Genomic DNA, 15656 nt, shown 5'->3' on the forward strand with positions numbered 1-15656 from the left:
AGGAAGGAAGGAAGGAAGGAAGGAAGGAAGGAAGGAAGGAAGGAAGGCAGACAAAAGAGCTCCCAAGTTTGAAACCTCATGATACTTGTTTACCTCGATGTCAAAGAAATATACCATTTGAATATTTTTCTAAAAGTTTCTTTGCTCTTGGGTTGGCAAGATGGCTCAGAGGGTAAAAATGCTTGCTGCTAAGCTTATGATCTGAGTACCACACTGCACCAACCTGTCTTGACCTCCACACACAGGAGAAGCAAAATGAACAACCACCCCCAACACATAAAGAAACAAATGCCACTTAAAAAAATTATTTGAATTCTAAAAGCATTTGCTATCAAATCTGAGTCACAATCCTAGTCACTTATCATTACTAAATCGGCTGACAGGCTAAGAGTTGAAAATCACATACTTACACTACTGGAAAGGAGCTGAGCATACTTTACATGAGGCAGATCAATGGCCTTTCCAAAGATGGCCAGCCTTATTTACCATTCTGTAGAATAAAGACAGAAAATTGAGAAACAATTATATAACTCAGCATTGAATAAAAAGTTTAATTATGCAATCTCAGGGTATTAAAAGTTAACACTGGATGATCTTTCCTTTTTCAAAATTATTTTGTAATTCTGAAATGAAATATTGAATTGGAACAAAACTTAAACAAAACCAAACAAAACCACAGAAAAATGACATTAATAGTTTTCCAATGATTCCCTCGGGGAATTAAAAAAAAATCACCCAATTTAACTTGTTATCGGGAACCACCTACAGAAGCAGATATAAACTTGCAATGCAATGCACACACTGTAATGGCATCTAACAAACTCCTAACTGAAGATTAAGCCTTGGCCCTCATCTATGCCAGGCCAGTGCTTGACTGAGCTCCACTCCCCCATCTTGTAGCTCTCTTGTCTATGAAGACTCTTACTACAAAGCAAGCTAACTGTAATACTAATCTTGCTGCTAGGTGGACTCCATTTCTGTGAGTGTCAACTGTCACAACTATAAAAAGAGGATAAAAGGGGAAGCTGGCACACCTATCTTCTCATTTGTATTGTTCTGTTAACTGTTGAGACCCTTCTACCTTCTTCAGTTCTGACCAAAGACACACACACACACACACACACACACACACACACACACACACACACCCCTAATCAGAGTCCAGGAATCAAAGGCCAAAGACTGAATTTATTAGCCATTTGAAACCTTAATCTGTAGATAGAGACAATTTTTTCCATAAATGACAGGTTGAAGATTACAAATTCAGCCTCCAACCTTTCACACATGTGCTGACAGACACCTTCCTATCACCGTGGACACACAGAAATAAAGAAACTAATAAAACAACAACAAAACAAAAAACTAAGCCATAATGGTGCTATAGGCTTTTAACCCTAGCAGTCCAGAAGTAGAGACAGAGGATCACTGGAAATTCAAGGCCAGCCTGGTGGACCAATGAGTACCAGGTCAGTTTTGAACTGGAGATCCTGCCTCGGAAACAACAACAACAGCAACAACAACAACAACAAAACCCAAGAACCAGGGTTGGGAAGGAAGTTCAGGGTAAGGTGCTTGCCACGCATGCATGAAGAACACAATTTGATCCCCAGCTCCCATGTTAAAAACAAAACAACAAAAATTAATAAATTAAATAAAAACAAAACAAAAATAATCAATAACAATTAATTAATTAGCTAATTCATTAAAACAGGCCAGGCAAGGAGGTGTTCTGGGGAAGTGAAGATAGGAGTATCTCTGGGGCTTGCTGGCCAGCTAGGCTAGCTAATCAGGTACTCAGAAAATTATGGTGGAGAACAAATGAGGACGAACACTTGACGTTCGCCTCTGGCCTCCACATCTACTTATATACACACAACTATGTGCACACAAATACACAGATACAGAGACGAAGGGGAAAAATTAGGAAAATCTGCAAACATGTTGCAAACACAGAAAGTATCCGGAACTAACTGCTTAATGCCCACAACACACAGCTTGAACAGCTAATAAGTTTGACACTATCCCACCCTCCCACCCTGTGCCTAAGGTTATTTTCACATAGATTCCAAGCCTTATCATTTTCACGAATAATTCTTAGCAAACTTCAATATCTGTTTTCCAAATTCAGAAAAGATTAAGCCATGAAAACTTTAAAGGTAGTTAAATATAAAAAAAAGTTCACTCATAAAATTAAAAACAAAGGCCAGTTACCTGAATTTAAAAAAGAACAGCTATTTATTTACAGACACACAGAACAAAGCTGATTCTCGCAATTGCCGGTGTTTATGATCTGTGTTTAAAAAGGAAGCAGACTGTGACATATGAGTATTTTCAGGTCATTTTGGGGAGCTCAGAATCAAACCTGGAGCTCTGACATGCTGACCCCACTCAACCACTGCACATCCCCAGCCTGAAGCAATTTTTTGTTGAAGTCAAGACAATTAAAAGCTTATGCTTTAGGACATTAATCAGAGGTGTTTCACTTATGTCAAACATTTTTCCTTTGAACAGTCCCAGATAAATATTGCCTTCTATATTTAGCATCTATCTGAGAGGCAGATGGTAAGTGTGGGGTGAAGAACGGATGGTGACATGTGAGAAGGCAGATTCACAGATACAGAAATTTTTAAAAAGCATCATGGTTAGAATATTAGGCCTTAGGGGGTTGGGGACTTAGCTCAGTGGTAGACTGATTGCCTAGTAATTGCAAGGCCTTGGGTTTGGTCCTCAGTTCTGTGGGGGAGGAGAAAAAGTAGACTAGTAGGGCTATCCCAAGTGGCTCATGCCAGCCATCCTACCACTACTGTCCAAGACCAGCTTGGGACAACAAAGTGAGTTCCAGACTAGCCTGGGCTACACAGGGAGACTCTGTGTGCCCTCTAACCACTACCACCAAAAATACATAAAATACTAATACTAATTTCTCAAATAATTCCTCTGGGTAGTTTCAGATTTAAACTTAATGACTATTCTCTCAGTCAGATTCACTGGGTAAAAGCTTTACGCGAACCATTTATTGAAGTTCACAATCACCTGAGAAACATTAAGACACTAGCTGCCCAAGGTCAATCAATTTTTCTTGCAGAATTACAGGCTTCATCTTCAAACTATAGGGTTAATGACACCGTTATGATTTCTGTATTGTTTCTCTGGCGCTAATGTTTCACTGTAATAGGTGCTGTGAGATGCACTGAGCATGTTCAGCATTCATGATTAAACAGGCATGTCACAAACCACGGGGATTTTTATTCTGGAAGAATTATTACACACACTACCTGTCAAGATCTTATAGCCTTTCTGATACTCATGCTGCTTCTACACCTCCAGTGCCGAGAACACTTCAGAGAGATTGTAAAGTTGCTTCTTGTCACTTCAACCCACTCACCTGGCTTGACAGATAGGGACTAAATTTCTGTCCTCTCCTTTCTTTCACACGCAACTTTTAAAAATATCAGCATAACATTTGCAAATAGCTTCCAGGCTAGGCATTCCCATGGCTTTCTCAGTCAGCCTTTCAGGGCCTTCTTTCAGAGTGGTGATAAGGCTTCTCTGAGGAGCATGGCTCCCCAGACACAACACAAGACGGTAGAGTAATTAAGGAGAATATAGAGAACTAAGTTCCCTGGTCCTAGAAAAATCACACACAATACTCTGCCCCATAGAGTCTTTTTGTATATTTTTCAGATAATATATAGTTCATCTGCACAGTCACTGAGCAAACACCCATGGTACAATTATACTTCTCAGCTTTCTTTTCTAAGTCCCTTAAATTTTGCTAGATAATCCCAGAATTGCCATATGCCTGCCACAGACTCTGTGACAGTGTAATAGTACAGAGATTACTGGTCTTGATGATGGTACATGTCAGGATAGAACTGTTGTCTGTCAGAAACACACGGACATCTTTAGAGGAGAAAATCCAAGTTAGCCTAAGACCTACTGAGCTCAAAGTTGAAGAGGTAAGAGGAAGACAAGATGATTTTTGAACAGCCTCCAAAGTAATCTTACTTGGAAACTGCTACTGGCTTAAAGGAAAATGAAAACTAATATAATAACAGAATGTCATGTATCTTAGGTGAAATATAATGTTGCCAGGTGATAAAGGTAAGTTGAGCCTAGCATTATCAAAATACCTCTTATGGGTCTGAGGATGTAGCCCAGTCAGAGAGTGTTTGTCTAGCATGCTCAAGGCCCTAGGTTCAAATATGAGCACTACAAATGCATATACCCAGAGTTTCTAAATGCACAGGTATATGTATCTATGCTGTAATATCAATAATTCCAAGATGAATACTTAACACAATGAAGTTACCATCATTAAAAGTAAATTAGACAGCAAGCACCTAAGACATATCCACTTCAAAGGAATTCATAACAGATATTGGACCAGGTACCTTAAATGTTCCCAAACTAGTCTCTAACCTTTACTTATCACACATAGTGAGTACCTGCCCCAGCCAATCAGCTCCCTGGCCCTTCTGAAACACAACACCTCCCTCCCAACCAGGGGAAACTCTTTTATTTATAAGACAGCCAATGGCCATTACAGTATTCTTCTATTATCTTGTTACAGGAACCTGTACATGTAACTGTATTCCTTACTGGAGCAGGAGCTTAACAGCAAGGGCTGTTTCCTATTCACTGGCCCAGTCTCATTCTCTAATAGTGTGCTGACTTGACGAACAGTAAACAAATATTTGTTTGGTGCAGAAATTAAAGAAAATGCCTATTTTTTAGTCTCATTCCATAAGATAGTCCTAAATTTCTAATTTGGAAAGCACAAGGAGTCTGTATACTAAAACTTAAAATACGCAACTGACCATTTTTTCAGACCATTAATAAGCATGTATTCCTTACACATTATAGAGATGGACGAGTTTTGCTCTTAAAAGGTAGATGGTGTGCTCTCAGAACCAGCTATTTATATCTGCATCTACAGTACAGGTAGAGCCAAGCTATGTTAAGATTAGAGGCCCCTGGCATAGCTACAACACGAGACTAGAATTTAGAACCATAACAGTCCCACACTGTTTAACCCGTAATAACAGTCCCTGGAGGTCCCTACAGCAGGAGAACTGAAAACCATGAGAGCAGAGCCCCTCCCATTGTGGATCAGCAACTTTACAAGTTGCTAATCTTTTACTTATTTACTTTTAAAGATGTATTTGTTTGTTTGTTTATTATGTATACAGTGTTTTCCATGAATGTATACCTGAACACCAGAAGATGGCACCAGATCTCATTACAGATGGCCACCATGTGATTGCTGGGAACTGAACTCAGGACCTCTTGAAGAGTAGCCATCTCTCCAGCCCCAAATCGCTAATCTTTTTAAAGAGACTCTCTTCTAACTTAAAACAGAATCCATTTCTGTTTGGTATATGCCTGGAATATTCTGATATTGTAATATAATAATCTATTCAGGGAATCAATCTATCTATTGCTTATTCACTCATTTGAAGCCTTTACTTCATAGGCAGAATAAAATAACAATCATCAGAGCAACACTTGTCACCCTGGACTGGTGAAAGATTCAAATGTCCTCTTCATTTTACACTTCCCTCAACCCATCAGTTTCTTAATGCTTAATCACATAAAGAGTGAATTCATTAAGCTCCAATAGGGTAAATAATAACTTCTTAAGTCAGAATTGATAATAATGAGCAGACAATGTTTTCTAATCACCTCAGCTTATAAATGAAAAAACAATTCTAATGCAATACACACAGAGCCCTTACTTCTAAATAAGCCATAGCATCTGTTGGGCAAAGGCAAAGACAAGGCTCTACAACTGTAAATACCTATCTTTTACAGGTCTGAAGTACCTCAGTAGAATCCAGATGCTCTTCTCAAGAACATTACCTTCAAAAGAGTTAAGACTCTAGTTTCCAAGTCTCCATGGACAATAAAACCCTAAGTTTAATGCCTTAAATACTATAGGCCTTGTATTGGTCATTTATGCATTCAACAAACATTGACCATCTAAGGACAAGCAAAGCACTGGGGAGCATAGTCATGAAAAAATACAAGTTCTTCTCACATAGAGCCTATAATCCTGCAGTGAAAGACACAAAGCGGTCAATATAGACTCCATGTCATGGTAAGCACATAAGAGAAAAAGAAAGCTGGGAAAGAGGCTAGGACTTGTGGGTCATGAAACTACAGTCTAAAATAGGGTGCTGAGAAACTCTCACTGAGAAGTTAAACCTGACTAGAGACTAAAACAAGGAAGGGAGCAACCATGTTGATGGGGTAGAGAGAATTTCAAGATCTTGAGTCCAGAGACAGCCTATCAGGTTCAGGGTTGACAAACCCAAGGGTGTGTGTGAACAATTAGACCACAGGCTAAGCAGGAGCCCCTCCTGGCAGCCTAAGATCCAAAGGACCCTATATAGTTTCTACTTAGAAGTACAAAATACTTCCTTAGCTAAAAGGAAACTAATCAGTTTCGTGGGTAACTCAGTAGGAAACCTAGTACATATTACTGAGGGTAGAATTTCTAATATCAACAGGTTAGCAGAAAACTTTCTTCTGTATATGCCCAGCACCTCAGAGAGCATCATCAGTCACCCTTAGACTAGCTTTAAAGCACAGCTGTCAATTTACTAGGTGAGTACTGAAGGCAGAGGACCAGGGAATGGATGAGGAATGAGCTCACAGGGCCGGACTCATCCCAGCTAAACTACTGTACACTGATGGATTCTGAGGGAGAAGTGGTCATTGTCTTCAGCTGTGGACCCAAAGGTGAGCCCACCATAGTTCTACTCTGTATACACAGATGCCCTGGTTAAAGTCAGCACTCACAATACAAAAGACATAAACTTGTAAGAAAGAGACGAGGGAGAGAAGAGAGTGAACATGATGATTATCCACATGTATAATCATCACAGAAGAGATTTTAAAACAACTAAAGAGAAAAACATGCAAACAAAATATCTCCCATGAGGCAGTTATGGCGGCTCACAACTGTATCTTTCTACTCAGGAAGCTGAGATAGTAGGATCCTATGAATTCTTGGCTACCTGGAGCTAAAGAATGTGCCCCTGCCTCCAAAGATTATCTTCTGTGAATATAATCACAGAAGACACTCTTTTCTCCCCAGCTAACTGCTCTCTCATCTTTTGTCTCATACTTGCATATAAATAGCTACAACCTTCACAAAACACACATCTGAGGGCTAAGACAAGGTCAAAGAAGTTCCGGACCCATCAAAAGTAGCTCCCTTCAAACTAAATTGTCACAAATATTTTTGTGTGCACACATGTGTGTATACAGATGCCACAAGAGGCCAGATATTGGCTTTGGGTGTCTTCCTCAATCACTCTGGGCCTTAACATTTTTTTGAGGCAGTCGCTCACTGAATCTTTATCTCATTGATTCAGCCAGTCAGCAAACCCTAGGGATAGTCTGTCTCCACCTTCCCAGTGCTGGAATTAGATGTATATACCACCATTCCTGGATTTTCAATGTGCATACTGGGAATCAAATTCAGATCCTCAGGCTTACGTGGCAAGCACTTTACCAAGTGAGCCATCTCCCTGGGCTCCTAAATTTAAATTGTCAATTTTGTTCTTTGAGGGTATAGTTGAATCAATCCTGGGTTGCACACTGGTTTGTTTGGGGAGGGGGTGTTGGTTTTATTTTGGGGGTTTTTTTGAGACAGGGTTTCTCTGTGTAGCCCTGACTGTCCTGGAACTCACTCTGAAGATCAGGCTAGCCTTGAACTTTGCCTCTCAAGTGCTAGGATTAAAGACACACAACACCACTGCTGCACTCTAATGAACACTGTTTAACCTACACAGTATCTACAATTTTGAGACTGTACATTTGTTTTTAATAGAAACAAGATCTACATTCATCAACATACTTTGTAATGTCTCATACATTCAAGGTATGCTTTCTCTGCCTGAGTCATTACAGGCAGGTAACTGCAGTCACTCAATTCTACAGACACTAAGTATCTGCCACTGCTAACCAGTGAGCTTAAGTATCTGCCACTGCTAACCAGTGAGCTTAACTCACACTGTGATTTGTCTCATGGCAGAAAATTATTCATATTGTCCTGTCTCAAGAAAAACGGCCCCATGACTTACAGCATGCTAAACATTCTGATTTTTCATGTTAATTATTTTAGTTAAAAGCACTCTGAAGGCGGCACTTCAAGAAGGGCACTTAGAGAACTCCCTTGAGAAAGGTGCCCCCACCCCCCACCCCCATACCGGAGGAAGGAAGACATTCTTATCGGGAGTCCAGGATGGAAGAAATCTACACAAACAAACCCTGTTCAACTAACCTTATCTGCTTAGTCACTCTTCCAAGATTAGCTGCCCTGATTGAAAGCTTTTTATTTGTCTAAGACAGCTTTTGGTCCTAACTGCTTCTTGGGGCCCTCATTTTTCTCGGGACGGCTCCCATGGGGGTAAAAAAATCACCAAATAAAATGTGTGTGCTTTTCTCTCAGTAAGATGTTAGCTTAGTTCTAAGGCTTGAAGAGGATGGAGGAGGTATTCATCTCCCCTACACTGTGAGAAAAACCATCTCCTTTTTTCTCTTATCCCTGGCTTATTTTTCTATTGCACAGGCATTACTGGAGTAGTCATCAAATACAATCAGATGCTGACAAAGCTAGTTCACCAAAAAGACAAGTTCAGAGTACACACTAAGGACTAAGAACACACAGCAGCAACAACAAATAACCCCTGCAGTTATTAAGTAAAAAGGGGTGGTGGCACCCAAATAATAATGCCTGTAACCTTCTACCTAGCAATTCCAGTTCTGGAGATTAACCCAAGAATACAGTCACATAGGACAAGGTAACTTCAATTCAAGGTTATTCTTTGCAGCACAAAAGATCAGAAATAATCTACACTGCCACCATAAGATGACTGTAAGTTATGGTATAACCACATGATACAGCCATAAAAACTAAGGAAATTCCTTACATGCTATCACAAAATAGATTTCAATTGAAAAGAACAGGAAAGGACAAAGTAGTTTTTGTCAGCTGTATAGGAGGAAGACATAAGAAAAACTATCCATACATAGCCTTGTTTCTGTGTATACACACATCAACTATTTCTGGAAAGGTATAGAAGAAACCAGTAGTCCTTGTGGAGGATAACTGAAGGCTTCAAAAGTCTACATTTTCTACCTTACAAATTTTACAGTTGAAGATGAATGTAAAAAGCTGACAGAGTTCATTCTAAGTAAAAGTAAGAATTTCCCATTGGAGACAACAGATAGAACTCAAAGGTAAAGTGCTTAGCTAGCATTCACCAGATCCTGGTAAAAGCCTCTGTACTCCACATACACAGCATTTTGCCTTGGAGTTCAAAGTGCTGGTTCAACAGGAACCTAGGGGTGGAGGGCAGATCAGGAAACAAGACAATGAAAGAAATGGCATCCTTTGCCATCTGGCTCTTTGAACTGGTTGTGAGCTCTGAAGAAGTAAAAGGGTAGATCCAAAAGATTTAAAAAGGATCTTTCCAAGATAGGGGCAGACTGAAACTGAGCAGGAAGAAGAGCTCTCTAAATCCACCCTGGGCTTCTGGTGCTAAAGGCTGAAGCTCTGAACATACATTCCCAGCATGGCTGTCCCTCAAAGGGGACCCAAATGCAGAGACAGTGAACAGGTACCACACAGGAACAGCATAAAGAAGGCTGTGAGCAAAAACTCTTCACTTCAAGGCTGTGTGTGATGGCACACGCCTTTAATTCCAGCATCTGAGGCAGAGGCAGGTGGAAGTCTGAGTTCAAGGCCAGCCTGATCTATAGAGCGAGTTCCCAGCATAGCCAGGCTATATAGAGAAACCCTGTCTCAAAAGCACATAACAACAACAGCAAAAAACTTTTCACTTCTGGCCTCAAATTTATGTACTATTCCATTCAGGGGGTCTTCAAAATCCTTATCAGGCTCCAAAAGCTTGGTTGTTGTGCAAGCAGGAAGTAGCTGCTACATTCCATCTCTTCCCAGGCCCGGAACCCCAGACACATTTTCACTGCAAATCTCCAAACACGTGATACAAGAAGTAAAACAGAAACCAGCACTCCAGAAAGAAAGCCAAAAGGAATGTCGGGGTGTTTTAAATGTGGCCTACTGCTCACCACACGGGAAGTCGGGGCGGGGCGGGGGGAACCGTGAGGACTAGCAAAGAGGTCACTCAAGTTCTGCTGGGATCCACACTTAACTCTAGAGGTACAGTCCTTCAACTACTTTAAAACACTGCTCTTCTAGCCACCAAGCAAGGATGCATGCCCTTGATTCTAGCCTGTGCATACCCCTGCATCCCAGATGGTTCTCATTAAAAAGGACAATTAGAAGAATGAGAAAAGAGAGCTGGGGAACACATAGAGAACAAGCATATCCTTGTAACATATTGGCAAAAAATTACAGAATAGTCAAATACAGAGTTGCTTTCTTTTTTAAAAAGTTAAAGACATCTTGCCCTGTTCTAAAAATAAGACAAAGTATTTATCTTAATTCAATTTACTGTTTTCCTTTTTCAATTTTATCCAGAATTAAAATAATATATATAATCTGCATATGCCCTATAGCACAAAAATAATACTTCTAAATATACAGATGAGCCATTTTTAAGAGATAGAATTTCCACTAAAACTATAATACTTGCTAAACCATAAAAAATCAAAGAAACCTTAGGTAATCTGAATTCATGTGAAGATGAATGATATTGTCTTATACAACTGCCAGGAAGAAGTGTTTCTTAGATTAGCAGGTAGTTACTTCAGAGGCTCTGGAGATGAAACTACATGTTGATATAAATCTGTATCTTAACAGAAATGAAAACAGCATAATTCATTTACTATACCCTGTTTTTCTCCTACCTATCTCAGGAGCTATGTAGTATAATTTTATGTTTGATAATAAACTCTACATTTTTCATACCCTTTCATGTATTCATTTGATGTTCAAATGCCCCAGAATGTAGGTAAGGCAGGTTTTACAAACACTTAAACACAGGAAAATCTTAATTTTAAACAAAGCAAAATAATGTGTCACCAGAGACCTTTTATCCCACTTCTACTTCTCCAAACATCAATTTCTGTTTTCACTGAAAATACCTCTCCTGCCTATTTACACTTCACTTCACTAAAGCCAAGGTAGCTGTCTTCTGTCTCAAGTTATTAGCAGAGTTCATACTCCATTAATTTCATATTCCAGACAGCAGACTTTATCTATTCCTCATTGCAGTAGTTGGGTAATAAAGGTTGGGAAGTGTTGAAATGTGACTATGTACAAATCAACCTGCCACATCTGGCTTTCTCTGCTCAATGCCTATACCTCTAACCTAATAGGACAAGCACAGCTCTAACTAAACAAAGCTTTGCAAGCTTCCAGACTTCTGTAACATTAAGACAGTGTGGGGGATGATAGTCTAGAAACAAATGCCATGTAGAAGGGCCACAGTAAGACAAAGTATTTACAGTAAGGGGTAGCATTTCATTTTCTTGTCATTTCTTTACAGAGGCTTCTTTGTGGAAATTCAACCCATTAATAAAACCTAGGCCAAAGGTCACCAGCTTGGTGATTTCTTTCTTTATTCTCTAAAAGTGATAAACCTCCCTGCACGATAACATGATGACTTGTGAATGGAGTTAGCAGATCTCTTAGTTTCGTGAACTGTCTGGGTGAACTAGGAAGCAACTGATAAAATAAAGCAGGAGTCACTCAGACATGAACACATACATCCACACGACACAGGGAACTCATTAAAACAAACACCCATTCCTCAGCCTTGGTGGTCAGAATCCAGTAGATTATGATCTCTATGCCAACTCCCACTCTTTCAATTCTCTTACAGTTTGCATGTTCTCTCCTGCAGTGGTGACTCTTTTACACAAGATATCCCACCTGTCTGGGCTTGATACTTCTTTTCTTTCTTTACATGATACCTAGCCTTCAGACCTAGACTTTCCCAAGGGTCCCCTTCCTGTCAATCTGACAAGGTTAACTCTCCACAGTCTAAGTTCTCATAGCACCTGGTGGTACCCCCATTATGGTGCACTGGAGTGCAGTTTTGCAGCTGTATGGCTATTTAAGTAATAATCCTGACTACACTGGAAGCTTCAGGAAGGTAGAGACTATGTATGTCTCTGTTCTCCATTATGTACCTTTTACCTGAGATAGTTCCTGGAACATAGCTGTTACTTAATAAATAGTGAGAGGAGACGAATAACGATCTACAGATATTTCAACAAACATTGAACCAAGAGTTCCAGATCATTAGAGTCTATCTCTGCCTTATTATTTTGCTTTTAATTTTCCTGTGTTTAAGTGTCTATAAAACCAGCCATACCTACATTGTGGGGCATTTGAATGTCAAATGAATACACGAGGGTGTATGAAAAATGTACAGATAAATGCCAAACATAAAAACACACTACATAGCTACTAAGACAGGTGAAAAGGAAAAAAGATATAATAAATGAGTTGTGCCGGTGTTACTTCTGTTAAGCCACAGTTTTATATCAATATGAGGCTTCATCCCCAGAGCTGTTGTTTATAGCTTTGTGGTTCACTGATCTATCATAGAAAAAGATCCTTGGGCTGGACAGACAGCTCAACAAGAAAGAGCACCTGCTGTTATTTCAGAGGACCTGGGTTGAGTTCCCAGCACTCACATGGTAGCTCACACTATTTACTATAACTTCTGTTCTAGGGGATAAAATTTCCTCTTCTGACCCTCAAAGGCACCAGGCATGCATGTGCATATACATGCATACAGGTAAACACTCATATAAACTGAAATAAACATATACTGTAGAAAGTTTAAATATGCAATGCATGGATGAGTCTCTGGTTAGCTAAATATTGAAAATACTAATTTTTCTCTGTGCCACAGATGAGTGGGTCTGTGAAGCCACAGAGTTTTCTCACTTGACATAAAATTATTCTCTTTATAGCTCAAAATACCTAAGAATTTCTTGAAAATCACGTAACTATTTTTCTTTTCTCACACTGGATGCTTATACTTTATAAATTGTAGAATATTATTAAAACTCAAAAAGTAGAAATTTTCAGGCAAAAAAAAAATCACTAATGATTGATTAGTCTGTTGTTTTGGTTCAGCTACATAACATATAATATATCCTTAAAGTCATAATATTAACCTGTATAATAACAAATGATTACCACTTATTATATCTGCATTTCAACTTTCAATTGCTCATAAAAGTAGCACTAGTAAAAGGGACTAGTTTGGCATAAACTACAGAGTGCATGCAATGATAGTGTGATTGGATTTTCCTTAAAGAGAGTATGAAAATAATTTGGCTATATCTACTTCTGACTCCCACAGTCATCAAGAATCAGAAGATTAAATTCTAATTTATATATTTGTTTCCCGAAAAAGAGCAACTATGAAGGATCAACTATGTATAAATGACAGTAACTAATGAGAATACACTAATGGCAATAACACTTTGTACACTATTAGTGTCTGTTTCTTCACTTGACTATCATAGTGATCCTACTGTACAATGTTAGTGTTTTCATCTCATAACAGAAGAAAACTGAGACTCAAAGGACATTAAAAACAAACTAAAAACCCCTCAGTAATTTAACAGTATCTTTCACAAGTGTCTTCTAACAGGAGTTAGAACTGCATACAATCTTCTAACGAGAGTTAGAACTGCATACAAGAGGCTCTTGAGATAAGCTCTCAGCACTGGCCATTCTACATTCTACTGGAGACACATCACAAAATTAGACTACAAATCATACCTATCTCAACACACACACACATCCATTTGTAATAAGACTCCATTGTTATTCAATCGTGCTTTTAGAAGAAAAGGTTTTGATTAAATAAAACTTATCAATTCTTTTTACTGTTCAGCTTTTTGGCTTCACAGTAAATTCTCTCAAGCATTTAAGTTAGAAATAATGCCAATTCATATAAGCTATTTCAGAAAACAGAAGGCAAGCAAGCATTTTTTCAACTCAACAGACAGGGCTAGTATCACTATAACATCAAGTCAAATACATTAAAAGGGCAAAGCAATCCATGTACTAGTATCCCTTGGGAACATGTGCAGGGAACCTTAATAAAATACTAGGAAATGACAAAATGACAAACTAAGTCCAGTAAAACAAAAGATTCCTGCAATCCTGACTAACATAATGACAGTGTAAGACGGCTTAGTGCTTCAAACCCCTTAAAATGCTTTATCATATTAATAGGCTGTCTTTAATCATTTCAATAAAAAAACTTCAATTCATGATTTAAAAACATAACAAAACTCAGCCAAATATGCATGAAAAATAACTTCTTCAAAATAATAAAGTATGAACAAACACCTAATATTTGATTACAATTATGACAGAAGACTGAAAGCTCTCTCATGTGGAAATCTCCAACTGCAGTGTCTGCTAGAGCTCCTGGGCGGTACAATGAGGAGGAAAGTAAGACTCAGGGAACAGAGCTTACCAGCAGGACAGCTCAGGACAGCCACAGTATTCTTCATCTGTAAGTCAATTCATGTCTAGTCCCTACTTAAAGTCCATAATGGCTTCCACTGCACATAGAATAAAATGTAATCCCTTCCTAAGGTATACTCACACTTTCTTACAAGATTTGACTTCTATTCTTCACTCACCATGACCTAGGCTCAGACAGCTTGTTTCTCAAGATCACTGCCATTTTTGAGCCTAAAATATGCTTTTCACAGCTGGTTCATTCTTGTTACTCAAGTGCTAAGTTAAGTGGCACACCATTTAAAATGGTCTATTAAATAACCTTTATACCTTATTCTACTTATTACTGCCATCAAATTATAGTTTCTTGGGCTGAAGAGTTGGCTCATAGAGGACCTGAGTTCAATTCCCAGCACCTATAGCAGATGGCGCACAAGGACCTGTAACTCTAAGCTCCAGAAAGCTCTGACATCTCTAGCTTCTGTGGTCAACTACATTCCCTGTATTTGTGTGCACAAAACCACTGACAAACACGCACGCGCGTACACACACACACACACACACACACACACACACACTATATAATTTAAAACTAATAAAAATAAATTCAGTTTAAAAATGTAGCTTCTTGTTTCCTAGAGCACTTTAGCTGAACAACGGAATCACTGTCACTTTTGCTCAAACACTCCTTCAAGCATTTTAATACTTGAAGGTAGCCATTGACATGAGCACAGAGCTTCTATAAATGTGGGTGAGATAATGGCAGACTCATAGTTCTGGTGGGGCAGGCAGGAAGAAAAGGAATGCAAGGCAGGTTCTCAGATGGAGCTTAACATCTTCCAACACTAACCTTTTCAGGCATCAATCCCAAACTGCTTGGTTACAAATGCCCCAAAAGAGCAGCTGGAACTTGTAGCTGTTAAAGATGAGCCAAGGGCGAGACTTTAAACCACCTACAGACCTAAAGGATAAGCTGATGACAGTAAATATTAATATAATTAGCTACTCCTTCCTGGCCTAAAGCTAACAAACTGAAAAGATTCACTTACAGTAATAAATACAGTTTGCTCTCTCCTCAAACACCTTTTCAGAGTTTTGGCTCCCACAGAACAGGCTTTGACGACAAAGCTAAACCAACAGCAGTAAGAGTAGTAAGGATTTCTTCTTAGGCTGTGCATTCTCACACCCAAAGCTTATGTCATACTGGGCAGAAAGCAAT

At 39.1% G+C, this 15656-nt stretch overlaps 1 protein-coding gene across 11 annotated transcripts in view; it reads right to left on the bottom strand.

Moving 5' to 3' along the window:
• The window catches only part of Hmbox1 (homeobox containing 1), a 129149-nt gene that overhangs the window by 88860 nt on the left and 24633 nt on the right, over nucleotides 1–15656 (bottom strand). For all 11 annotated transcript variants that reach the window (XM_028758693.1, XM_028758694.1, XM_028758692.1 and 8 more), the window contains exon 2: nucleotides 411–490. In XM_028758693.1, coding sequence (XP_028614526.1) covers nucleotides 411–433 — 23 coding nt within the window. In that variant the 5' untranslated portion in view covers nucleotides 434–490. The remainder of the gene's footprint in view (nucleotides 1–410; nucleotides 491–15656) is intronic.

This window comes from Grammomys surdaster, unplaced genomic scaffold (genome assembly GCF_004785775.1).
Source record: "Grammomys surdaster isolate TR1022 unplaced genomic scaffold, NIH_TR_1.0 126219, whole genome shotgun sequence".
NCBI lineage: Eukaryota > Metazoa > Chordata > Mammalia > Rodentia > Muridae > Grammomys > Grammomys surdaster.